General features: G+C 44.9%; 1 protein-coding gene across 1 annotated transcript in view; it reads right to left on the reverse strand.

Annotated features, from left to right (window-relative positions):
* Positions 1–991: 991 nt before the first annotated feature.
* Positions 992–27,186, reverse strand: part of setd4 (SET domain containing 4) — a 31,933-nt gene continuing 5,738 nt past the window's right edge. The window contains exons 5-13 of the mRNA XM_084321224.1: positions 20,296–20,384; positions 18,381–18,617; positions 9,563–9,622; positions 8,889–9,018; positions 6,885–7,059; positions 6,556–6,634; positions 2,690–2,770; positions 1,882–2,005; positions 992–1,736 (exon numbers count right to left, since the gene is read on the reverse strand). Of these exons, the coding sequence (XP_084177350.1) occupies positions 1,548–1,736; positions 1,882–2,005; positions 2,690–2,770; positions 6,556–6,634; positions 6,885–7,059; positions 8,889–9,018; positions 9,563–9,622; positions 18,381–18,617; positions 20,296–20,384 (1,164 nt within the window). The 3' untranslated portion in view covers positions 992–1,547. The remainder of the gene's footprint in view (positions 1,737–1,881; positions 2,006–2,689; positions 2,771–6,555; positions 6,635–6,884; positions 7,060–8,888; positions 9,019–9,562; positions 9,623–18,380; positions 18,618–20,295; positions 20,385–27,186) is intronic.

A 27,186-nucleotide genomic window follows, 5' to 3' on the forward strand; every position in this document is an offset into this window, starting at 1 on the left:
GCGCAATAAACGCCGAAATCATATCGATTATTGCGTTATGGCAGCGATCCATATGCACTATAGTGTTTGTCTGGATCCACGTAACAAGATGTGACTGCCGGAGGAATTTCCTCGACGCACCGATCACACCATCCGGTTTTGAGAGTAACTTGCCCGACCATCCACCAGGCGGCGGTATTGAGGCGTTGCAGTCTCATTCAGGGTCCTGCTGGAGCACCGGAGGTTGGCTGGATGAATTATGGATGCCATGGCGAAAAAATGAAATATTGTACAGCGTTTTTGGCGCTGGGTGTGTTAAGAGACCATGCCTGGGTTTCCTACTTGAAATTCCAACTTTGAGGGCCGTTTCATTTAGTTTTTCTTAGTAGGTCGGATTTACCTACGTAGTTCCGACTTCAATGGAATGCGCCATAAGTTAACATGTTTGCTGGAGGGTGGACTACATTACCCACAGTTCACTGGGCCCTAGGACTACATAACCTATAGACATTATAGGAAGACTAGATAACATAGTTATTCTAGAAGACTAGAGAGCGGGACACAGCCTAACGATCGACATGTACAGAGCCTAAATACAGAATCGTCCACATCTGTATCACGATGCATCTAAGAATAAAAATGTTCCCCCACCCCTACTAAAAGGTATCATTGGTAGTCCACAAACCACTCTCTGGATGCTCCTCCATGTCAGACACATGCAACCATACCAGTCTTTTTGTCATGTAACCCACAAAGTCATTTTTGCCTCGATATAGAAAATCAAGGCACCCTTCTTTTTTCATAATCTTTTACTGAATATTTTCAATATAAAATGTTCTGCTGATTCACCACTGCCTCTAAGAATGTGTCTTAAAAAACAAACCCATGAAATTTACCAAAAAACGTTTCATTCTTTTTTGTCTACACAAACAAATAAAACAAGACCGATACATACATACAATATATACACCCCAACCCTCCCATCCATCTGCCCACCCATCGGGATCACACTGAGAAAAAAAAATACATTTCATCATTTATATGTTATCAAATAAAACATAAAGTAAAGTGGTGCCTGCTGCGCCAAGGTCAGACCGAACAGAAGGCATCTATGGGACAAACCAGAAGGTCACCGGTTGGATCTCTGCAACAGCCGTGTCCACCCCTGGGCTGAATCCTAAAGTCCAGGTCATACTAAGGCTTTAGGGACTGAGCCTTCATAGACTTGGCATCTCTTATCAGGTTTTGGGAGTTCAAGAGGATGAGAGTAGGAGGAGCCATATGGAACAGCCCCCCCCCCCACATCAGCGTCATCTGTGAGGTACAATGTCCGCAAAGACCTTGAATATTGCTTTATAATAGATCCACTGGCCTATTTTAGCTTTATGGATAATTATTACGGCTGTTAAATGATGAGAAATGTCTTTCATCGATTGGTTGATCCAAAGCTCTGCCCACACATGGTTACAGTTGCTACATCAGTCAAATGTCACAGGAAAATTGCATAAAAGTGATCAAATTTCTGGAGGTTATACATGGCACCGTCAATCTCTGGACCTAAAGGTTTGTCAATGGAGTTTCTCTGGACTGTATAACATTATAGTTGGGCACTCAGCGCTGTCATCAGGCTGTCCCAGCATGCCTTGCAGCACCTTTAGACTGTTTCCCAGGATGCACTTCTCTTCTTCTCGGAGTGACCTGACCATGGCCAGCTGCTCTCTGATTGGCTCATTACTTTGCTGGAGGAGATGAAAGATCTACACACACACACACAGAAATCAGCAGCATTAGAAATCCCTGTTCCAACAACAGTCTGGAAAAGTAGATTGTTGCTGCTCACTGTTCTCAGAGCAGTTTGTGTGTGTACCTGATCCTGCACTGTGTTTGTGTGTATGCCTGTACCTGGTCCAGGGCAGTATGTGTGTGTTGCAGTCGTCGCTGACAGACAGTTTGGGCCGTTTGTAGACACCAGCGTTCTCTCTCCTCGCTCACTGGCTGGCCAAGCAACACTGCCTTCCATTGGGGGCTACACGCACAAACACACAGATAATGTTTTACTAGAGATGTGTATCAGAGGTGGCTTGCGATCATAGATATACTGTATAACATATGTTTTTGTTTTTATCCACTTTTTCTCCCATCCCAATTTCACGTATCCAATTCTTCCCTCCCCTGTCTTGACGTTGCTAGACTATGCCTCCCACAGGTCGGCCGGGTTGTAGTGAGGACAGAAGCCTTGCATCACATGTCCCCTCCGGTACACGAGGAGGCAGCCTGTCGCATCTTTTCACCGCAGCAGCTCGAGCTCTCAGTGGCGAGGAGTAACGCGTGGGAGGCTCACGCTGCCCCCGTCACTTCCTGCTTCCGTCGCACCGGCGTCACCCAACCGACCTGTAGGAGTCGCTGTCCACAACGCCAAATCCCACCCACCGGCTTTCCCACCCTCTAACACTTGCCAATTGTGTTAGTATGAACGACCAGCCAGCCGGTAGCAACGCAGAGAGCTGGGCTCGAACCCAGCGTCTCCTGCGTTAGAGGCGAGCGCCTTGCCCACTGCGCCAATCAGCCGCCCACTGTATAACATGTTGAACTATATTAAAGAAATGCCATTCAATTAATCAAGTCTCCCACTTTCAAGTACGCAGAAGTATTGGGATAAATGATTATCCCAGGTGTTTATCTTGTGAGTGAGTGTGTGTGTCTCTCTTACTAGAGTGTTTGTGGCATGGCCAGCAGTCTGAGAGCTGTCATCAATCTCCAGCCAACCCCCTCGCTAGAGACCGTTAGATTACTGAGAGAGAAGAGACACGCAGTTAGATAACTAAGAGAGAGAGACGCAATCTCCAGCCAACCCCCTCGCTAGAGACCGTTAGATTACTGAGAGAGAAGAGACACGCAGTTAGATAACTAAGAGAGAGAGACGCACAGTTTAGATAGCTAAGAAAGAGACACTTAGATTACTGAGAGAAGAGACACTGATAACTAAGAAAGAGACACTTAGATTACTGAGAGAGACACACAGATAGAACTCAATGGTACACTGGTTGACGAAACATGGCTTGGTTTCAAAACCAAATTCTCAGCAATACTAAACGACATGGCCCCCCTAAGAACCACCAGGGTAAAAAATCGCGCTGAGCCGTGGATGCACTCCGAAATACTGGCCGCTATGAAAACCAGAGACAAAAAATGCTCTGAGTTTCGTAAAAGTCAGTCAAAGCTTACTAAAAGCACGAGCAGTGAACTCCAAGCCCACGTGACTGAACTCAAACTAGAAAGAAACAGACTAAGAAACGACGTAAACTCCATGATCAAAACTGCAAAAAAGAATTTCATCAATGACAAAACTGAGGAAAACAAAAACAAACCACGTGAACTTTGGAAATTACTCAATAATCAACTAGGATGCAGTAAAAAACTTAAAACCAGATTCTCAAACATAAACATAAAAACTGACAACACGCTCATCACAGACAAGCTGGATGTAGCCAATTACTTAAACATTTTCTTCACAAACATAGCCACAACACTGGTAAACAAACTACCCTCCCACTCAGGGCTTTATGGGGTAGAACACATAGTAGCTTTCTACAAAAACCTAGGGGTCCGCAAGGACGACTTCAAGCTGGAAACGGTAACAACAGATGAGGTACTCAATAAACTGAGCGCCCTCCAACCTAACAAGGCCACTGGCCATGACAACATCCCCTCCAAATTCCTCAGAGACTCAGCAGCCGCCATCACACCAATCATCACACACATAATAAACCTCTCCATAAAACAGGGACACGTCCCCAAGGACTTCAAAATTGCGAGGGTGACCCCTCTGCACAAAAAGGGCAGCAAATTAGACCCAGGCAACTACCGCCCTGTTTCTATTCTCACCTCCATCTCGAAAGTCATGGAAAAAATAGTCTACGAACAGGTCGAAAAGTACCTAGCGGAAAAAAATCTAATCTACGAATTCCAATCTGGCTTCAGAACATCCCACTCCACTGACACATGCCTTCTCTATTTGAATGACCACATCAAACAAGAGGTGGACGCAGGCAAATACTGCGGCATGGTCATGCTGGACCTACAAAAGGCCTTTGACACGGTCAATCACTCCATTCTGATTGACAAGCTAAAAGCAATTGGTTTTGATAGTCTATCAGTGAGCTGGATGCAATCCTACCTTGAGGGGAGGGAACAGATGGTGGAGGTAAACGGTACCCTATCCCCCCCCCTCACAGTGAGCTGTGGTGTTCCACAAGGAAGCATACTAGGACCGCTACTGTTCCTAATTTATGCAAATGACATGTCGTCAGCTTGTGACTGCAACTTGTTCCTGTTTGCGGACGACTCAGCCCTGCTGGTCTCTGACAAGAACAAGTTACAGGTTGAAAAAACCCTCAGCTCGGAACTAGGCAGAATCTGCATATGGCTCGCTGATAACAAACTATCATTACACATGGGCAAAACAGAGTCCATTCTCTTCGGTTCAAATAACAAACTCAGCAAGACCGACGGCTTCTCAGTTACAGTGGGTGACAATATTGTCACAAGGAAAGATGAAATTACCTACCTGGGGTCCATCCTAGAGGCTAATCTCTCCTGTGACAAAATGGCATCCAATGTAATAAAAAAAGTCAACCAACGAACTCGATTCTTGTACCGGATCTCCTCTCTGGTAAACAAGAACACCCTGAAGACTCTGGCAGGAGCACTCATTCAGGGGTACTACGACTATGCTTGCACCTCATGGTACCAAAGCACCTCAAAGGCGCTAAAAACAAAATTACAAACATCTCAAAACAAACTGGTCAGACTACTGCTTGACCTTACTCCTAGAACCCACCTCACCCCTGCCCACTTCGACAACCTAGGATGGCTTAGAGTAGACGACAGAGTACAACAACTTGCAATGGGCCTGGTCTACAAGATACACTACACGACCAAGGTACCCATGTACATGTCAAAATACTTCCCAAAGGTCAGTGAATACCACGATCACAACACCAGAGGGAGCTCCACAAATCATGTCAAACCCAGATTCGGCTCAAATAAGGGACTAAACACGTTTCGCAATTATGCCACATCAATGTGGAACGCCCTACCCAAAGCTGTAAAGGAATGTGGATCACTACCCACTTTCAAAACCTCTCTCAAGGGACACCTACGGGAGACTGCAATTCAACACTGGCCCCTGTAAATATCCTAACCCAATCATTCCAACCCCCTCCAATGTACAGTCATTTACCTAGTATGGTTTTGACAATAGTTCAATGTACAATTGTGTTTGTTTGTACAGTGTCTCCTCCCCCCCCCCCCTCAATGTACAGTGTTACTTGTTTATACAGTATGCCCCCCGCCCCCCCCCCCCCCCCCAACCACCTCCAATGTAAATTACCCAGTATGGTTGTCAATATCCCAATGTACCCAACCCCCCCCACCCAACCTCCAATGTACAGTTTCTACGTCAAATGTATATACTCCCTTTTCTTGACTCCTTCTGTATCACAAACAGTACTGTATTTGCAAATCTGGTAGGTCATAAATGTATAGATGTAGCAGTACTGACTATCTGTATGTCATGTATGTCATATATGTCTATATGAATTGAAAATGGGGGACCCTGATGGAAACAAGACAAACGTCTTTCTCAGGTCTGCATCCCCTTAACAATTGTATGTATTGAGCCGTACTGTATTGTACCCATTCTGCAATCTGTTAAATAAAGTTTTCATTCATTCATTCATTCATAGCTAAGAAAGAGACACTTAGATTACTGAGAGTTAGATAGCTAAGAAAGAGAGACACTTAGATTACTGAGAGAGAGACACTAAGAAAGAGAGACACTGTTGAGAGATAACCTTTCAATAATAAAGACAAATTCTTCCCATAACATAACCAAGGGTTTCATACTCCACTTTGGGGTCCTGGCTAGGTCAGTGGGTAGACTAAGCTTGGCACTAAACACTGCCAGGTTTAGGGTTTTTATTACCACTGGGGCCACCCATACTGAACAATGTATGCAGTCATTAATTCATTTTTTATTTGTTAATCCTGTTCACACATTAACTCCATACCCTATGGGCAGTACAACACAAACGGCAGCACCTCTTTTGAAGCCTGCATCACCTTGCATCTATGACGCTAACCCAGTCAGCTGTTTAACCCTAACCCAGTCAGTTATCTTTAACCCCCTAACCCAGTCAGCTGTTTAACCCTAACCCAGTCAGTTCTCTTTAACCCCCTAACCCAGTCAGTTCTCTTTAACCCCCTAACCCAATCAGTTGTTTAACCCTAACCCAGTCAGTTCTCTTTAACCCCCTAACCCAGTCAGTTCTCTTTAACCCCCTAACCCAATCAGTTGTTTAACCCTAACCCAGTTCTCTTTAACCCCCTAACCCAGTCAGTTGTTTAACCCTAACCCAGTCAGTTCTCTTTAACCCCCTAACCCAGTCAGCTGTTTAGCCCTAACCCAGTCAGCTGTTTAGCCCTAACAGTCCAACCACCACTACAGAAGCTGTTTCCATGTCACCAGATGACCGTTGGTTACATTTTAACAGGAGAGAGTCTATTTGGTCTTACTGGGAGAAGCTGTTCACTTTGAGGAAGTTGATCTTCTGCTCCAAGCTCCTGTCACCTCCAAGAACATCACAGAGCAAATCTGATAGAGAGAGGAGGGGGAGGGGTGTCAGCATAAAGAGCTTAAAAGAGAGTATTGTGGGCAGGGTTTCACCACACAGAGGCTCTTGATTGGACAAAAGAGAAAGTCAAGTCATTCAGACCAATGTGAGAAAAAGAGACACCAGGCTGTCTCTCTGATCAGCTGATTAATTACAAATTGACTGATCAACTAATTGATTATAGATTGACTGATTGATCATCCGATTGATAATAGATCGACTGATTCTCACCTGTATTTATATTGACCACACTGTGGGGGTTGTCGGGGGTGACAAAGCCGTACTCTAGCAACAGGCGCTGGTTGTCATGGGGACCGTAGTTAATGAAGGCCTGCTGATAGCGCTGTATCCCAGCAACACTCCGAATCTCATAACATCCTGTCCCATGACTGAAACCTGCTGACACCTGGAAACGTTTTTTTTTTATTGCGAAATAATAATACAGCTGACTCTGAGTAGTACACATCTTAAATAAGTGGAACATGGCAACACAGATCCAATCAATCACTTATTTGGGGCGGGTCTAACATTTTCTCCTTGGATCAGGTTTTTTTCCACTCATTGCAAGAATAGACCCTTTCACTCTTTGTAAGGAATGATGATGTTTTTGAGAGGCACATGCAAATTTACCTTCAGAATACTGCAGGAACATTCTGGATGAAATCACATGACATCCGACGACTTGTCCATATATTCGGTTCCCTTTGCAGAGTCACATGCTTTCATCCAGAATGTCCCTGGAGTCTCTCCCACAGAAAGACAGCAGAGTGCAATACTAGTCTAACCAGGTGTGTAAGGGCATTAAACACCAAAGACCCTGACCCAGCTCTATGAGAGCCATAGAGATAACACTAAATGTGCCAATATCACGTTTTGAGAGCTGGGTCAGAATTTAAACTAAAGAAACGTGCATACAGATTGGAGACAGAAGCAGAGTATTGCTTTTAATGACGCTCGCGAAAAAAGGGTCTAGCACCTCCAAAGAGGCACTATGACAGATTGGGGTGGGAGCCCTCAGCCAGGTGAAAATATGAAAAGCTTGATGGCAGCATAAGGACACTTTTCTGCGTTTATTTTCTGCTGTGTGACATTTGAAATGTTGAAACAGTGAAATGTTTCAACATATAGGAGACAAAACACATTACAGCTCATGGGGGGAAATGCAATTCAGTGTTTTATTACTCTTTAACCCATTCTCTGCCAACACTTTGATCATCCTAAACCATCCTCTGCCAGTGCTATTTGTCTATGGAGATGTTCACCTTCTTTGCAGGGCTATAACTTTTTAAATTGTATTGCTAAATTGACATTACTATGGCCCATTCAACATCGATTATCTATCGTTCAGGATGTAGGAACGTTATACTTTTTCATTCACACATTCATACAAAAATACCGTCTAGAGTATAAATATGTTTTTATCGTTTTCTGCAGTATTTCCTAGAACGTGAGATATAGACATAAATGCATATATTAGATTATCAAATGCCGTTTGACACCGATCAACGTTATATTAAAATTGTCAACTGTACATGGTCCTAGACGTTATGACTTATCATCTGCGGGTGAACGGAGGGGGGGGGGGGGGTCGTTTATAATTCCGTGACCGACGTTAAATGATTTATGTAGTATGGGTGATATATTGATCAGAGCAGTTTGTATCGAAAATGGTAAACAAACAGGCTGAAACTCACGTCAGTCTCCTCGTACCGTTGGGCGATCACACTGGCGCAAACAGATCCCAGTTATGTGGTGGGGATCGATGCGATCCATTTCCGGTTTGTATATTACTAATACACATCCAAATCATGTAGATTATTGAGTTATGGCAAAGATCCATATCCACGGTGTCTGTATTGAGTCCTGGGACAATAAACGAGTGGCCGGACGAAATTAGGGGACGGACCGAGCTGCAACGGGCACTTCCGGTTTGGCAACTCGCCGATCGGCCACCAGGTGGCAGTATTGAAGCGTTGCAGAGTTGTGCTGGCTCAGACAGCATCAGCCAAGACTCCGTGGGTGAAATATGAATACCATGACGAAAATATGAAATATTGATATCAAAAACGCCTTACGCCGTTATTGGCAGACAACGCATGGCGGAGAAACACGCCTTAACACGCGATTGGCGGAGAATGGGTTAAATGACGTCTAATCACCCAACCCCAGTACATGTATGTGTGTGTGAGAAGGAGAGGGAGGGAGAAAGAGACAGACACAGAGAGAGAAAGAGACCTGTACTGTAGGCTGGTGGTTGAGCAGGTCCAGGAAGGGAGCCAGAGCATAAACATCCTGCCCAGACAGGAAGTCGCTAGGTGGGCGGGACAAGAAGACCGAACGCGTGTTGACACAAGACCATGCCCACCTAGAGAGAGAGAGAGAGAGAGAGGACAGTAATATTAGTAATATATTATCCCTATTCTATTGACTAATTATTGGATTTTAGAGATTTTTATCTGTCAGCTGCAGGAAGTATCTTCATTCCAGCAGAAGAAACATCATGACACTTATTACTGGTACTGGTTCTGGCCCCTAAAGGCATAACTAACCCATGGAAAGTATAAATTAATATATAAGACAAGGCATTGTAGAGAAAAGAGAAGACCTGAAACATTCCTTGGTCCGTCTAATGAGCCTGTGGCTAAAGATGCTCTGTAGCGGAGCCACGACATCATTGCAAAAAATTAGGACAATTACAAAACAATAAGAATCATAGGCCGGAAACAACTTCTATGGGTTCTGGTTACTGTCTGTTCTCACTGTGTCCAACTGCGTTCTATGTGCTTCTTTCCCATGTGGTTTAGATCTGGACATGCTAGGGTACGTTAATACCTAGTAGCTGACAGTCTAACCCAACTCTACCTGTGTGTGCGACGCGTGTGTGAGAGAAAGAGAGAGTGTGACCTCACCTCAGCGCCTCATAGGTCAACACTTCCTCTGTAGGCTGGCTCAGGATTGGCTGCAGGGACCTGTATCATCCAATCAGAACACAGAAGCGATTAGAGTAATGGTGTGTTCGGTTGGTCCTCAACATCAACTCGGAAATGTATCATTATGACCAAATCGTATATATGAGGCGATAGTGTCCGGGTGTGCTAGTTAGGTAAGAAAGTCAGGCTAAATCAGATCCAATGGACCTGTCTCAAAACCCTGCCCTCTTTTCTTGATCCTCCAATCACAGCTGTCGCTTACCTCTGACTTCCTCGTACAAACAAAGTTTGTACGAGGAAGTCAGAGGTAAGCGACAGCTGTGATTGGAGGATCAAGAAAAGGGGCAGGGTTTGAGACAGGTCTATTGCAACAGATTCAGACAGATAATTCAACATTTCTATTTTGATGCAGGTTGTTTGATACATTTTTAGGAATCCCAGTATGTCAATATCATGTTTCTGCTGGTATGTTTGCACCACAAGAGGCGAAAGGTCAGTGATACGTCACAACTCGGGTATCATGGAACTTGCCCAAGTTCACCACTGATATTTACCACCAAGTGCAACTTCCTGGTGGTGAACTCGGGAATATCTGACTTTAGGAGTTGATGAGGACTGGCTGCACACACCTTAACCCTCTAAAGCTGAGTGTCACGCCCACACGACACTTTTACAAAACTTTAAATGAACCGTTTGTGATAAAGCTTTGCTTTAAATTGTATCTGAATTCTCCTATTTATGCCTAAAGAACTGTAAAGGCCGAACGAGTGTTTTTTGTTATAGATTATTATTATTATTATTATTATTAGTATTATTATTATTATTATTATTATTATTATTATTATTGTTGTTATTATTTCCAATGGAAGGATATGATTTATGGGAATGTTATGATTATCTGTATAGCAATTGAATGTTCTCAGTTGTATTGTGGTGGTTCACGTGACAGGTGAATCGCCACGGCACAGCTGATGGCATAAATGGGTGATAGGAATCAGCTGTGGGTTGGTAGCCGACGGGGAAAGCATATAATTTTCTTACCGCTTCAGGACGCTTCGGGAACGTTTTAGATTAGTCTTATTTAGGAAACACTTTAAGCAATTAGACCAGGTTATAGGACGCTTAGGATCGCTTTGATCACCCTCCCATGTAACCTACCTTTTCTAATTAAATCGGATCACCACATCGGTGTCTGATAACGGAGCTTAATGTGTGGAAGACTATTATTTGGACGTTGAGCGCGTATGGATTCACTCCCAGTCTATACCAGGAAGCGGACACAGGCATGTTGCCGCTACATTAAGTAAGAAAATTGCTTTTATTGAAGCCAGGCGAGCTTCAATAAAGTGAAAGAGGACTCGCGCAGATATTGATGCGACCCAAAGCAGAGGCGCGCGTCAATAAGGACAACTGACGAGGAGGACTCGCAAGAGGACTGACAAGGATCCAGCATTGTTGAGAGAGACAATCACCGATCATCGATCAGCAGGAAGGAATCGATCAACCACCACCACACAGTGAATGATCACAGCCCGAGGACATCGCTGCCTGTGATCAGCAGGAAAGATCGATCAACGAAAGCATCACAGCCAAGAGGGGAGGACCCTCCCTCCCGGCTCGAGGACATCAAATGGAACGTGCGTGAGTAGAATGTATGAATGGAATAGACACTACTGCGTACGTGGCGCGCGCAAACGGCGCTGTGGAATATAAGATAATTATAAAGCTGTCTTAAGAACTGGTGGATAAATATAGACAAGATGTCAGATATTGAAACGGATAACATGGATTTGACACAAGCGGAAATTGAGCTGAAACAATTAATGGCATCACGTAAAGCCAGGCTTGCAGCATGCACCCGCAAGAAAAATTTGATTATTCTGATGATGAAATCAAATGATGAACAAGGAGTAAGAACGGACATGGCATTGTTCAATAAGACACTCAGTGCTTTTAAGATAGCAATTGAGTCTGTACAGCCGTATTTACAGGATGACGATGATGATGAAACACAACGGTATAAACCAAGAATAGATGAATTCAATGCATTTATTAATGTGATGGAAAAATGGTTGATGGAAGGGAATAAGGAAAGGCAAACTCCAGCCCAAAGTCCAACTGGGTCTGTGATCCAAGAGTCTCCAGTAGAGACTCAAGATAAGCTGGAAAAGGACCTTCAGGCTACAATAGGCCCAGAGGATAGCATTTCCAGGGCCCCATCAAAATCATCAAAATCATCCAGATCATCAAAATCATCAGATGGAAGCCATGCATCCAGGTTATCTGCCTCCCGTCTAAGGGCTAACACTGAGAGGGCCATCATCCAGGCAAAAGCCGCTGCACTTTCAGCCAGACAAGCCATGAGCCTAAAGGAAGCTGAATTAGAGGCTGAATTAAATCTAAAAAAGGCTAAAGTACAAGCTGAATTAAGTCTGCAGGAGGCTAAAGCCAGGGCTAAATTAAAGGCTGAGAAGGATAAACTTGACTTTGACACAGACATGGCTGTATCATCGGCCAAACTCAAGATACTGGATGATTATGAGACATCATCACAAACCAACTCATCTAGAACCATGAGGTATCCATCACAAATTAACCAGCCACCCTCTCAAGAGGACGGATATGTGTACAAGATGCAACCTAGAGATGGTATGAATGAATATGTTGACCGAGCACATGCTCTAGACACCTCAGAAGGACTACCGATAATGCAATCACCGGTAGAATATGCATCCATAAATACTGTTCCAAAAACCCCTGTGCAAAGACAGCTCTTGGACCAGTATGCATGGGCGCACACACCACAACAACAACAACAACAACAACATCAGCAACAACAACAACTACAACAGCATCAACAACAGCAACAACAACAACAACAACAACAACAACAACAACAACAACAACAACAACAACAACAACAACAACAACAACAACAACAGCAACAACAACAACAGCAACAACAACAGCAACAACAGCAACAACAACAACAGCAACAACCACAACAGCATCAGCAACAGCAACAACCACAACAGCATCAACAACAGCAACAACAACAACAGCAACAACAGCAACAACAACAACAACAGAGGCCTCCACAAGTAGTGAGACCCAAACAGCCATATGTACAGCCACTACCACCTGTACAGTATCGACCACTACCATATGTGCTACCTCAGCCACAACCTTGGCAACAACCACATGCACCATATCAGCATCAGAACCCTGTGCAGCTTCAGCTACAACCATCTGGAGCTACTGCAGGACAACAGGGTCAAACCCAAACAGACCAGGTTCTATCAAATGTCATGGCAAGGCAGAACGACATTGCAGATATACTTGTCACACAGCAGAATCTGGCGCTACTCCCAACCAGGGAGATTCCCATGTTTAACGGAGATCCTATGAACTTTAGGTCATTCATGCGAGCCTTCGAGTACGGCATAGAAAATAGAACCACCAGCGAGCAAGATAGACTCTACTTTTTAGAACAATACACCACAGGGCAACCTAAAGATCTCGTGAGGAGCTGCCTACACATGCATCCACAGGATGGATATGTGGAAGCCAAAAGACTACTTAAAGAGAATTTCGGTGATGAAATAAGAATAACAAATGCTTATATAAAGAAGGCCTTGGACTGGTCCAGCATCAAACCGGAGGATAGTCAAGCTTTGCGCACCTACCTGAGAGGATGCAGTAATGCAATGCAGGAGCTTCACTACATGGATGAGCTGGACAATCCATCTAACCTACGACTGATCTTATCCAAGATACCCTTTAGGATCAGAGAAAGGTGGGGGTCAACGGCCTACGACATCCAGGAGCGCACTGGGCAAAGAGCCAAATTCAAGGATCTTGTGGCGTATCTGGAGAAACAAGCCAAAATCGCCTCCGACCCATTGTGGGGCAATATTCAGGATTACAGTCCTGACGGAGCTGCCCCAAGGTACCTCAAGACTGCAGCCTCTGTATGGCAAACAAGAGCAGGAACAGCGGCTGCACCGGTTAAAGAGAGAAGCAGCTTCGTCACGACAGTGACACCAGTCGCAAACATACCGTCAACCATCGGTAATGTAGGATCCAAGGCAGATGGCTCTGTAGCTTTTAGAACTCCTTGCTTGTACTGTGCAGGCGATCACTCACTTGAAGCCTGCAGGAGGATAAGAGCTCAGAAACATCTGAACAAAATAGAGTTCTTAAAGGTGAAAGGACTTTGTTTCGGTTGTCTCACCAAGGGACATCTCAGTAGGCATTGTAGCCAGCGGATGAGATGTCAGCATTGCCAGAAAGAACACCTGACTCTGCTACACATAGAAACAAACGACCAAGAAGGACCGGACAAGCAAAAAGGAACAGTCGGGTCAATGGAATGGAAATCACCTCAACAGGAGAGGACACCACCCCTGACCAAGAAGACTGTGGGTAGTGCTCTGGTGAGGCTTGGTGAACATAATGGGGCCGGTAAGGACTGTGCTTTACCCATCGTGCCAGTAAAGGTGAAACAGGCTGACGGAAGTGGGTATGTAACGACATATGCCTTCTTGGACCATGGCAGCTCGGCATCCTTTTGCACAGAGAGCCTCATGAGGAAGCTGAACACTAAGGGCCGGAAAACATCAATTCTCCTTAAGACAATGGCACAAGAGAAACATGTCCCAGCATATGAGATCTCAGGCCTGGAGGTAGGCAACATCAATGATGACACATTTATTGCACTGCCTACGCTATACACTCAACCAGCAATCCCAGTGTCAAAAGAAAACATCCTTACTCAAGAGGAACTGAAGAAATGGCCCTACCTGAAGGATGTTCACATCACTAACATTGACTCAGATGTGGAGCTTCTGATTGGAGTCAATACTCCGAGAGCCATGGAGCCTCGGCAGATAGTGAACAGCCAGGATGACGGACCATATGCTGTAAGGTCACTCTTGGGATGGGCGGTCTATGGTCCACTGAACGTCAACGCGGTGGATGTGACAAGAAGATATGGTCCACTGAACGTCAACGTGGTGGATGTGACAAGAAGACCCAAAGCCATCACCAACAGTTCGATAAACTTAAAAGATGGTCAGTATAACTTGCCACTCTCCTTTCGGAAAGGAGATGTGATGACACGCAACAACAGACAGGTGGCGACACGAGCCATGCACCTGCAAAAGAAGAGGAAGCCAGAAGGGTACCATGCAGAGTACAGACAGGTGGCAACACAACGAGCCATAAGCCTGCAAAGGAAAACAGGAAGATCTAAGAGCAGAGAGAAGACTGTAAGATCGAAGAGGAAAGGGGATGGAATATCTAAAACCACAGAGAATGTACCTCTTCAAGAACCAAGCCAAGATGGCTGTGTCTGGTACATACCCCATCACAGGGTGTATCACAAAAGAAAGAAAGTGGAAAGAACATGAGTGGTGTTTGATTCACATCGTCATGCCAAGGCACCACCATGGCAAACTCTGGAGTGAAGTGGATTATGGATCCACTTGATGATTTGTTATTTTGTGACGTGGAATGTTCTCAGTTGTATTGTGGTGATTCACGTGACAGGTGAATCTGCCACGGCACAGCTGATAACATAAATAGCCAAAGAGAACTTTGCCCCTGGTGACTTGGTGGTCATAGTGGACGACACAGCGCCCAGGAATTCCTGGCCGCTTGGACGGATCCTGGAAACCTTTCCGGATAACAAGGGCCTACTACTGGAGTCAAAGGAGGATTGCCAGCTGTAATGAACACTCGCCCGACCATATTTTGTAATTGTGTAGGCACAATTAGGGGCCGGTGTAAAGGCCGAACGAGTGTTTTTTGTTATAGATTATTATTATTATTATTAGTATTATTATTATTATTATTATTATTATTATTATTGTTGTTATTATTTCCAATGGAAGGATATGATTTATGGGAATGTTATGATTATCTGTATAGCAATTGAATGTTCTCAGTTGTATTGTGGTGGTTCACGTGACAGGTGAATCGCCACGGCACAGCTGATGGCATAAATGGGTGATAGGAATCAGCTGTGGGTTGGTAGCCGACGGGGAAAGCACGGAGAGGGACATTGATAGGAGCACACAACAGAAAAGGAGGAGAACTATATGACGGGGGGGGGGGGGGCAACACCAAAATTGGTATAATTTTCACATTGTCTGCTAAAGAACACCCAGAACAATACCCAAATAAATGGCTGTAAATAAAAGGTGTATTTTCACCAAATGTCACATGGAGGTTCAAAACACCTAAATAGAACTTTACATGTTGAAAAAACATAATTATCAGGTAAACTATAGAGTTGTTAAACAAACACAATGTTTTCTCACTGGGAATTGTTTTAATGTAAGATATTGTAGCTCACACAGAGGTAATGTATGATGGTGACTTTTCCCTGCACCAGAAATAATAGGTAGGTCTCCCTGAATCATAAAAGGTATAACCCTGACTCTGATACTGACTCAAAGAATAAGCTCAGAATTGTCAAAAATATAACACTACAGGGCTGTACGCTAAGCTTTTTCACTAGGGGCACACTTGCCCCTAAATGAGAAATTTAGGGGCAAAGAATATTTTTTAGGGGCAAATTTTTAAATAACTATTTTACCATTATAGTAGGGCTGGGCGATATGGCCTCTAAATGATATCGCGATATTTTTTGGCCATATCACGATACACGATATATATCGCAATATTTTGACATTTCCTCTAAAGCACTTAAAAATGCTTGATTTAACCCTTTGATGCATACAGTCACGCCAATATGATGATTATAATAAGTCCCTGCAACATATGTTTGCATTATTAAACCATGAAGATGCTTTAAAAAATAATTTAATGAAAATGTACTAAGAGTAGTCTACTGACACACTAATAAAAAATTTATTTACATCTAAGACCATTTATATAAACACTTTTGGGTGCCTTTTTTTTCCACAGTACTGTGTTTTCTATCCACTTTAGCCAAACACACACACATATATATATATATATATACACACACACTACTGTGAGAAAATAATAATCACACACACAAAGGGATAATGGCTTATAGCAGACTTAATGATTTTAGAATATTTCAGATAATGAAATTAAATGTTTATATCATCAACTATCCAGTTAGTATTTATACTGTCTGTAACGTTTGGCTACTTTAAATCATTGAATGTAGAGAGAGCTGTACTGTATTGTACCCATTCTGCAATCTGTTAATAAAGTTTTCAATCAATCAGAGCGAGAGAGAGAGAGAGAGAGAGAGAGAGAGAGGGGGGGCGAGAACGCACAAGAGAGCCAGCCCCCCCCGGGTTTTGTTCTAGGTTCGCGTTTGATCGTCTAAGCTGCCGTAGGTGATGACGCCACACTCGAATGTAAACAGGAAGCGTTTAACAGACGGAGATGGAAAGTGGATGATATACAGTAACAGAAACGAATAACCAATAAATATGAAGTTATGTTTAAACTTCTGTTGTCAAGCGTTGTCAATATAACCCACCCCCTTTCCTCCCGAATGGAACTAGTGTTGTGGAGTCCGCTTTGACTGGTGTCCAGGGTTAGCAGCAGCTAACGCTAGTTAGCTTAGCATAATCCTAATGGTACCGTGGATAGCAGCTAACGTTAGCCCATTGCTCGTGTCAATCAAATTGCATGTTATTAAAGGTCCGCGCTGGTCTGTCTAATGAAATTACAACCGCAACATTATGCCCTGGTTATAGGCTAATGTTTTATCCAATTTGTATGGATTAATTTAGGAGTGAAATGCAAATGAAGGGTTGCAATCACTACTCGCAAGCTTGCCCCCAGATGATATTTTCCACTCGCACCGGCCAGATTAGGGGGCAATTTGTGACGAGATGCTCGCAGTGTACAGCCCTGCACTATGTCCAGGCGAACCATTAGGCGTGTTTGAGATGGATTTCGGTTCGCCTCGAAAGTAGACGAGAGTAGCCGAGTGAAGCCGGGGGAGGAGTTAAAAAGGCGGACACTTCCGATTTCACGAGAGCCTCTCGCCTAGTCTCGCATGGCAGATACGCTTTCACGTCACCACACACACATTACACACCTGTCCAGCTCATTATAATGCGATGGCCGTGTGCAAAATTAGATCAGATTCAAATGTACAGCACACCATATACTGCTATAGTGGAATATACTATTCATACCATAATGTATACCATCTTGTTGCGCGCTCCTGGCCGCACGCACACAACACACTGCTGAATAATTCTGTTTTGCATCAATATATATATGTATACTGTGTATATTGAGGCAAAACAGAATTATATATACAGTATTGAGGCAAAACAGACGACGCATGTGTGTATCTGTGTCTAACAGCTTGAAGTTTATCATGATGATATGATGATAACGCATAACATAATAAAGTTTTCAATCAATCAATCAATCAATCAAACGTCTCATAACTCCCTGGCTGTCACGTGGCTGGTGACTGACAACTTTTCTGAGCCAATAGGCGCTTTGCGCGACCATAGCAAGTCGCTTCCCAGCCGGGAGCAGCCGGGTGAGAGGTACTGTGGCACCTCGCTCTGAAGGCTGTGCGTGGCTCGCTCCTGCGAGAGTTCCGCGCCTCGTCTCGTCAGATTTTCAGAGCAAGTCGGACAACATTCTAACCGCCATGCAACGCGCTTGGCGAGGCCGTAGTAAAACCTGCGCAGATCTGTGTCCGCCTATCCCATCTCGAACACGCCTGTAGTCTATGTACTGTAGGCTTTAGAGGGTTAATGTTGCAGACCCGGTTTTTGCATTTGAAGTATTTGAATAGCCAATCAGATTCAGTCAGACTCACTTGAAGAAGTCCTGATTGGAGGAGTGGAGATCTTGCACCACCTCCCTCTGCTCTAAAGCCCGCCTCCGCACACTGGTTGGCAGAACAGCCATGACATCATCAGAGAAATAGGTGGGGCATGTGTAGGTAGTGGGCAGGACATTGATGTAGGGGGACCAATCAGAATCCTCTCCTCGCTGTTGCTCAAACACCAGGAAAACACAGAGAGCCAACACGGGAGAGAGGCGGGGCTTCCACCTGGGAGGAGACAATCAGACTAAAGCTTATTGGCTGAGAAGCCAGCTTTGTTTGACCATGTTCACATGGTCCTCAGGAACTCAGAAGGTCATCCGACCTGCTAGCTAGTTTACATGGTAAATTCAAGAGAAACATTGAATAACATAGTAAAAGTGTTTTAGTTTTTTTTACAATTTTTTTTTGTTGTTATGCCAATTCCCTTCCTGGTCATTGCGCGCATTGCCCCACTGTCGGCCTGGGGAGGGTGTAGAACTACCACATGCCTCCTCCGATACATGTGGAGTCACCAGCTGCTTCTTTTCACCTGACAGCCAGGAGTTTCACTGGGGGAACGTAACGCATTTTCCCCTAGATCCCCTTCCTGCTGAACAGGCGCCCCGACCGACCAGTAGGAGTCGCAGTTTACGAGAGTCTCTATGGTGGTAGGCGAGTGCTTAGTCCACTGCGCTACCCAGCCGCCCGTGATATTGTTTTCTACTGCACCCTACAGACTTTCGACATAATTTATCCAACTTGGTAGGCCATTCACATGCTACTTCTGGGTCGGAAACTCGTCCGCCCGATATACCTTACACCACATTACTGTGGCATTTATGTATGTGGGGGTTTATGTATCAGAGAGGACATGTTGAGCAGAAGAATCCAGTACTTAAAGTAGGCCTGATCTCTCTGATGTCACTAGAGATGTCCCAATCACGTGAATATTTTCCCTAACGGGGTTGCACTTCCGCGTTCGGTTTGCGCAATCTGATTGGCCACTGACGTTTCTGGTCATGCGACATGTGCGCCAATCGCGTGACGCCTGTTTCTGCGCCTATTTCCACCTCGAACAGCCTGCAAACTACCTAACGCCTAGTTTATCACTGGTTAAGCTTAGGCGACTCTTTCGAAGTTGGTTAAGGTTAGAGTTTGGAATCAGGGCTGGTGTTCTATCACCCTGCTCTAAGACAAACTCTAACCTTAACCAACTTCGAAAGAGTGCCTAAGCTTAACCGGTGATAGAAACAGGCGTCACACGATTGGCGCACATTTCACATGACCAGAAACGTCAGTGGCCAATCAGATCGCGCAAACCGAACACGGAAGTGCAACCCCGTTAGGGAAAATATTCACGCGTCCCAATCCCGATCCGAGTCATTTAATATTAAAGGGGCACTTCACCAAAAAAAACAATGCATATTTATTTTGCACATTTAGTTTGACAGTTATTTAAACTTAATGAGTTTAATTATGGCCACCAGTGATGTCTTCAGATGACATTGAATCATTGTGTTGTGTTAATTACAGCTCAATGAAATTATGTAGAGAAAATAGAGATAATGATTGCAATAGAGATTGCTATATTTTTATCTACATCATTTCAGAGAGCCATAATTAACACAACACAAGGATTCAGTGTCCTCTGATGACATCATCACTGATGTTGTTTTTCGGTGAAGTGCCCCTTTAATATAAAATTACTTGGATTGGGATTGGGACATCCAAAGCGACATCAGAGGGATCAAGCCTACTGTACCAAGTCCTGATCTGATATGTGTATTTCCCTAGATAACACAGCTGCACAATGTACACTTTAATTACATTCAATTTAGTAAAAACAATCCAATGTAGATAATATATGCTTGACAATTGAATTGTTTTTTTATTTTTACAATTAATTATAGTAAAGTGTCTTCACCTCTTGATGAATTGCCCCAGGTCGCTGTCCAGAACTGTAGCCGTGGTCAGGAGACATGATTCTGGAAGAGACATTAATAAGTCCCCTGGCTGAGAGAGAGAGAGAGAGAGAGAGAGAGAGAGAGAGAGAGAGAGAGAGAGAGAGAGAGAGAGAGAGAGAGAGAGAGAAAGAGAGAGAGATAGAGAGAGAGAGAGAGAGAGAGAGAGAGAGAGAGAAAGAAAGAGAGAGAATTATAAGAAAACAAAAAGAAAACTATCCGACACATTGGAAAGAATCAACCCAAAACCAGAGCAAATTGAAATGCTATTTGGCCCTACACAGTGGCAGAATACCTGAGCACTGTGACTGACCCAAAACTAAGAAGATCCTTGGCTAGGTACAGACTCAGCGAGCACAGCCTAGCCATCGAGAAAGGCCGCCATAGGCAGACCTGGCTCCCAAGAGAAGACAGACTATGCACCCACTGCACACAAGATGAGGTGGAAACCGAGCTCCACTTATTAACAACCTGCCCACTATACCAAGACATCAGAGACATATACTTCCCACAAATTGCAAACACCCAAAGAGACTTTGAAAACATGGACAATAACTCAAAACTCCCATACCTACTGGGAGAAATACAAGAATGTGCAAACACAGCAGCAAGATTTGTGAGCTGCTGTGACAAGAAAAGGACATCCAAAGGAATACAACCACCATAAAGACTGTACAAGAAATTCCTTCTGTAATGTACCGATTTCTTTTGATTTCTCTGTTTGATTGTTTTGTTTTGCTTTGGCAATGTAAACGTATGTTTCCCATGTCAATAAAGCCCAATTGAATTGAATTGAGAGAGAGAGAGAGAGAGAGAGAGAGAGAGAGAGAGAGAGAAAGAGAAAGAGAAGAGAGAGAGAGAATTATAAGAGAACAAAAAGAAAACTATCCGACACATTGGAAAGAATCAACCCAAAACCAGAGCAAATTGAAATGCTATTTGGCCCTACACAGTGGCAGAATACCTGAGCACTGTGACTGACCCAAAACTAAGAAGATCCTTGGCTAGGTACAGACTCAGCGAGCACAGCCTAGCCATCGAGAAAGGCCGCCATAGGCAGACCTGGGCCCTATTCCCCGTACCTGGTTCAACTAAGTCGATCAAGAGTCCCATTATCCAGATTCAATTAACCCGATGTTTGAAGCCGGGATTTTCCTGTTCCTCGAAGGTGGATTCAGTCTCGTTAACTCGAACCAGACTTGAGACCCAGGATAAGTGCGCGCGGCCGCTTCAGTTGAAAAGCCAGCAAGTATCGATAGCAGAAATCCTGATTTTCTAACGGCATTGATTGATTAATTGATTTAAAACTTTATTAACAGATTGCAGTACGGCTCAATAGCCTCGCCGACAAGTTAAATGCATAATCTATAGGCTAATTTTAAGTCCCTCATTACCCCAATCAATCAGATTATATTTCTTTAAACTTGCCTGCTGGCAGTAGGTTTATGGAATGGATAATCAAATGAGATCTTGCTAGCGAAAATAATTAGTTCAACTGTTTCAGAATAAGGATACGGCTCTCTTACCCATTGATTGGTGTATGGTGGATGTTTTACTTATCTGCACTGTGGTGTGACGGTCGGTCGTTTTGACTTTCACGCAGACAACCCGCGTTCGAATCCCACTTCTTCTAGTCTTTTTCTTCTTTTTGCAATGTAGGAATAATTCAATTTGGTGCACGTTGAGAGCTATATAAAGAATGACATCCTCAATGCATGTAGATTTATAATATTTTAACTTAAAACTAGGCAACTTTTGCGTATAATCATTAATATTATATTCCAAAAAAATTATATTGGAAACGCGGGGTCTCGAACTCGGGTCGCCCGCTTGCCAGGAGCGAACACTGGCCGTTGCACCACTGTGCCAGACGGGATATATCCATTGTGTATCCATCAATGCACAAGAGACCCGTGTTTCTAATATTTTTCTTTTGAATGAAGTTTTATCTCTTTATTCTCAAATGCATTAATTTGATCTGTTGTCATGGTGATTTAGACAATCGAGCGTCGGTGAACAGAAAGGTCCGGCTTAAGTCAGGCTATGCTGGAAATTATCCGGCTAACTCAGTTAGCCAGGTACGGGGAACGGGGCCCTGGCTCCCAAGAGAAGACAGACTATGCACCCACTGCACACAAGATGAGGTGGAAACCGAGCTCCACTTATTAACAACCTGCCCACTATACCAAGACATCAGAGACATATACTTCCCACAAATTGCAAACACCCAAAGAGACTTTGAAAACATGGACAATAACTCAAAACTTCCATACCTACTGGGAGAAATACAAGAATGTGCAAACACAGCAGCAAGATTTGTGAGCTGCTGTGACAAGAAAAGGACATCCAAAGGAATACAACCACCATAAAGACTGTACAAGAAATTCCTTCTGTAATGTACTGATTTCTTTTGATTTCTCTGTTTGATTGTTTTGTTTTGTTTGGCTTTGGCAATGTAAACGTATGTTTCCCATGTCAATAAAGCCCAATTGAATTGAATTGAGAGAGAGAGAGAGAGAGAGAGAGAGAGAGAGAGAGAGAGACTTTCGACTTTTGATGTTCTTTATTAAAACATGTCAACTAAAAACAGTCAGTAGAGACACAAAAAAACTCACGGCATCTTCATAAAAACAACACACACACCCACACACTCACCCACACACTCACACTCACACACACACACACACACACACACCCCAAAAACTCCTTCAGCACATAAAACCCACTTGACCTTCAAATGCATATGTTCAGCCCCTCCTCCCCCACAGTACACATTGCATTCCCCAATCCCCAAGCATTCACGAACGCATCAACATTATGTCTCAGTGAGAAATACATGAACTCTAATCTAAGGCGTGCAGAAATCATACCCCTCAACATAGGCACCGATTCCGTAGGACCAACGCCCTTGATCCTATTCCTACGGGTCAGCCAAATGGCTAACTTAGCCTGCCCGTAAACAAAGTTCAGTAAAACGCTCACAACCTTGTTACTTAATGAATATGTTTGGCCAAGGATGAAACTCTCCACACAGAACATCACCCCCAGCTTCACACACAACCCTTTTAGGAACCCCAACACCCTATTAATCCTTTGACACTCTAGGAAAACATGGGTTACAGTCTCAGATACTCCGCAAAAGGGGCACCCATCACCCACCCCTGGATCCACCCGAGCCAGGAACCGATTTGTTGCCAACACCCCATGCGCTATCCTCCACTGTAGGTCCCCTGACCTCTTAGGCAGTGGCTGTTTGTAAAAAACCCTCCACCTAAAGCTAGCAGTGCTGCCATCACCCAGCACCCCCTGCCACTGATGCTGCCTGACGTCCTGCAGGGACCTGATGTTTCTGACCTTCATGCATGCTATGTACAGAGCCTTGCCACATGCCAGGCTAAACTGCCCCAAGCTGGGGGTGGAAAAAGACAGTAACCCTCCCCCCTCCTGCCAGACCCCATTCTCTGCCGATACCTGCAATGCAGGGAACTCCAGCGCCTGCCCTCCCTGTGGCATCACTGTGCGGTCTCTGACATAGTCCGGCACAACCCCCAGCACTTCTCTGATAAACCCTTCCAGCAGTCTCAGAGATGTTATTCCAGTCTGTAGCGAAAGCTCCTGCGGGGTCTTCCACTCCCCTCTCTCTGGCGACAGTAAATGTGAAAGTTTTCTGATGCCCCCTCTCATGAGCCGCTGTCTCAGGGTGACAGAACGCACCGCCTCTAGGGGGAACAAAGTGTTATAGAAAAGAGGCTCCTCCCATACCCACGGTCCTTGTGCCTCATCCTCCACCCGAGTCTTTCTCAGCAGCCGCCAAGCCCTCAGCACCGACAGGTAGAAAACCGAGACCCCCACAGTGTTCAACTCCTCCAGTTCCATCAGGAACAACTGCAGGTCCAGCCCTAAACCACCAGCCTTCCGCAGCAGTGCACATGCTGGCCCCCTCCAGCATATTCCTGTACTGTATTGCAGCTTCTGTGCTGCCTGGAGCCTGAAAGCATTCATCCTGCTCTCTAGGTCGATAAGGCCTTGTCCTCCTTCCTGAACCGGCAAATAAAGGACTGCGGCCCTCAGCCAGTGATGTCCGGACCAGAAAAAGTCCACCAGCTTCCTCTGGATGTCCGCCAGGAAGCCTCTGGGGGGGTTAAGAACAGCCAGCCGATGCCACAGGGATGAAGCCACCAGGTTATTCACTATTAGCACCCTCCCTCTATAGGATATCTGCGCTAGCAGCCACTTCCACCTTGACAACCTAGCCACCATTGACTGTGCTACTCCCTCCCAATTCTTACTGACCCACCCCTCTGATCCCAGATATACCCCTAAAAGCTTGAGCCCATTCACACCCCACTGTAGCCCCCCCGGTAACTGTGGTAATGTCAGGCCCCTCCATGCCCCACACTGCAGCGCCTCACTCTTACCCCAGTTCACCCTCGCTGAAGCTGCTCTCGCATACACCTCTAGGCTATTCTCTATGGCTCTTACGTCCTCCCCATCCCTGACAAAGATGGTCAAGTCATCCGCGTAGGCAGACAGACATATTGGCCTATCGATCCCCAACTCGGGTGAACCCACACCCTTCAACCTCTTCCTCAACAAACACAGAAAAGGCTCAATGGCCAAAGTGTAGAGCTGACCTGACAGTGGGCAGCCCTGGCGGATCCCCCTCCCCACCTGGACTGGCCTGCTCAGGCCCCCACCCACTTTTATCAGACAGGAGGCCCCATTGTATAAAATTTTTACAATTGACATAAAACTCTCCCCAAACCCAAACCCAGCAAGAACATTATACAGATACCCATGGTCCACCCTGTCAAACGCCTTCTCTTGATCAATAGAGATGACTCCAAAGTTCATATTATGTTGCCTTGACAGGTCCAACATGTCCCTTATTAAAAACAAATTGTCTGTCATTGAACGCCCAGGCACACCATATGACTGGTCCTGGTGCACCACAGACTCAAGGTGCATGTTAAGCCTGTTGGCCAGGCACTTTGCAACCAACTTGTAATCCGCTGAAAGAATTGCCACAGGTCTCCAGTTCTTGAGCTCACTGAGGTCCCCCTTCTTCGGCAGTAGAGCCAGCACTGCCCGCTGGCAGCTCAACGGCAGCTCCCCCACCTCAATACATTCGCGCAAGACACGAAAAAGATCCTGTCCAATAGTGTCCCAGAAACCTTTGTAAAAATCCACAGGCAGACCATCTACCCCTGGGGCTCGACCAGGAGTCATCTGGGAGACTGCCTTCGACAGCTCCCCAAACGTTAAAGGAGTATCCAGTTCAGTCCTCTGTTCCTGAGAGAGACGAGGGAGATCCCTCAGTAATGTGTCCGTAGACACAGGGTCACATTGTTCAGCACCATATAACACAGAATAAAACCGCACAGCCTCTGCCCGCATCTCCCCGATCACAGACGTGACGTGTCCATTGGGTAGACGCAGACAGTGCATTTGTTTTTCCTCACATTTTTTCCTTTCCAGGCCAAAGAAAAAAGAACTAGGAGCATCCATCTCTCTCAGCATGGTGAACCTAGCTCTCACAATCGCACCCCTTGCTCTGTCCTGGAGGAAAACCCCCAAGTCCCTGCGTAGCTCTGACAGATTCTCCCGTAGCCCCCCACTGTCACCCCCAACTAGCTCAACCTCCACTTGCCGTATGCTCTGCTCCAGAGCCTCCAGGGCCCTCCTGTACTCGGCTGAGGAGAAAGCAGTGTACTGCTGACAAAAAAGCCTTATGTGTGCTTTGCCGGTATCCCACCATTGCCTCAGAGACTCAAACTCTCCCTCTCTCTGCTTCCACCTCTCCCAAAACTCCTGGAAACTCGAGCAAAAGGTGGCATCTTGTAAAAGCTTTACATTGAATTTCCAATATGCGGAGTGACGAGGCCCTGATGATATGGCCAGCTGTGCTATTACAAAATGATGGTCTGAGAAACTGACTGGGCAGATTTCAGCTTTCACCAGCCTATTACTCTGTTTTCTCACAATATAAATGCGGTCAAGCCGAGCTGCACACACCCTGTCCCCCAACACCTTGACCCACGAGAACTGTTTCCCCTGTGGATTCATCAGCCTCCATGTATCCACAAGATCGCAAGTCCTAATGACATCTTTTAAAACCGCTGCAGACCCAACATGAGGTTCCCCCCCGCTTCTATCCAGGGTAGGATCTAAGGTACAGTTCCAGTCCCCCCCCATCACTAACACTGTGTCAGGATTCATATCCGCCAGCTCCTGTCTTAACAACCCAAAAAGGGATATCCTCTCCCTTCCCGTATTAAACGCATATATATTTATAAATGCAAACTCCCTGTTATTAATGGTAGCCTTGACCACAAGCAGCCTTCCTTTGTAAACCTCCTTCTGTGATGTAATATTGACCCCAAGTCCAGGAGAGAACAGGACAGCCACCCCTGCACTATTATTAGTGCCATGACTCATCACCAAACCCCCCCTCCAACTGAGTCCCCAGTCAACCTCATTACCCACATCACTATGGGTCTCTTGTACAAAAATACCACTAACATTTTTCTGTTTTGCATAATTAAAAAACAGACCCCTTTTCACACCATCCCTAGCACCATTAATATTAAGGGAGCCTATCCGAAGAACTTCCATGTGAAAAAAGAGGGAGAAAACAGAGAACAAGAACCAGAAAAATACACCCACCAGCAGATGTGTACCATACAGTTTATACATTATACATCTGTATTTGATGACATTCTTTTCCTGACATTAGTAGCCCACTTATTCAGTCGGAACTTCCTCCTGGGTGTCATCATTGATCCCCCACCTGTGACCTTGTTAGCATGTATCACAGACCTTAAAAACTTTTCTTTATCTGGGAAAAAACGTCC

This window comes from Notolepis coatsorum (genome assembly GCF_963971535.1).
Source record: "Notolepis coatsorum genome assembly, chromosome: 9".
NCBI lineage: Eukaryota > Metazoa > Chordata > Actinopteri > Aulopiformes > Paralepididae > Notolepis > Notolepis coatsorum.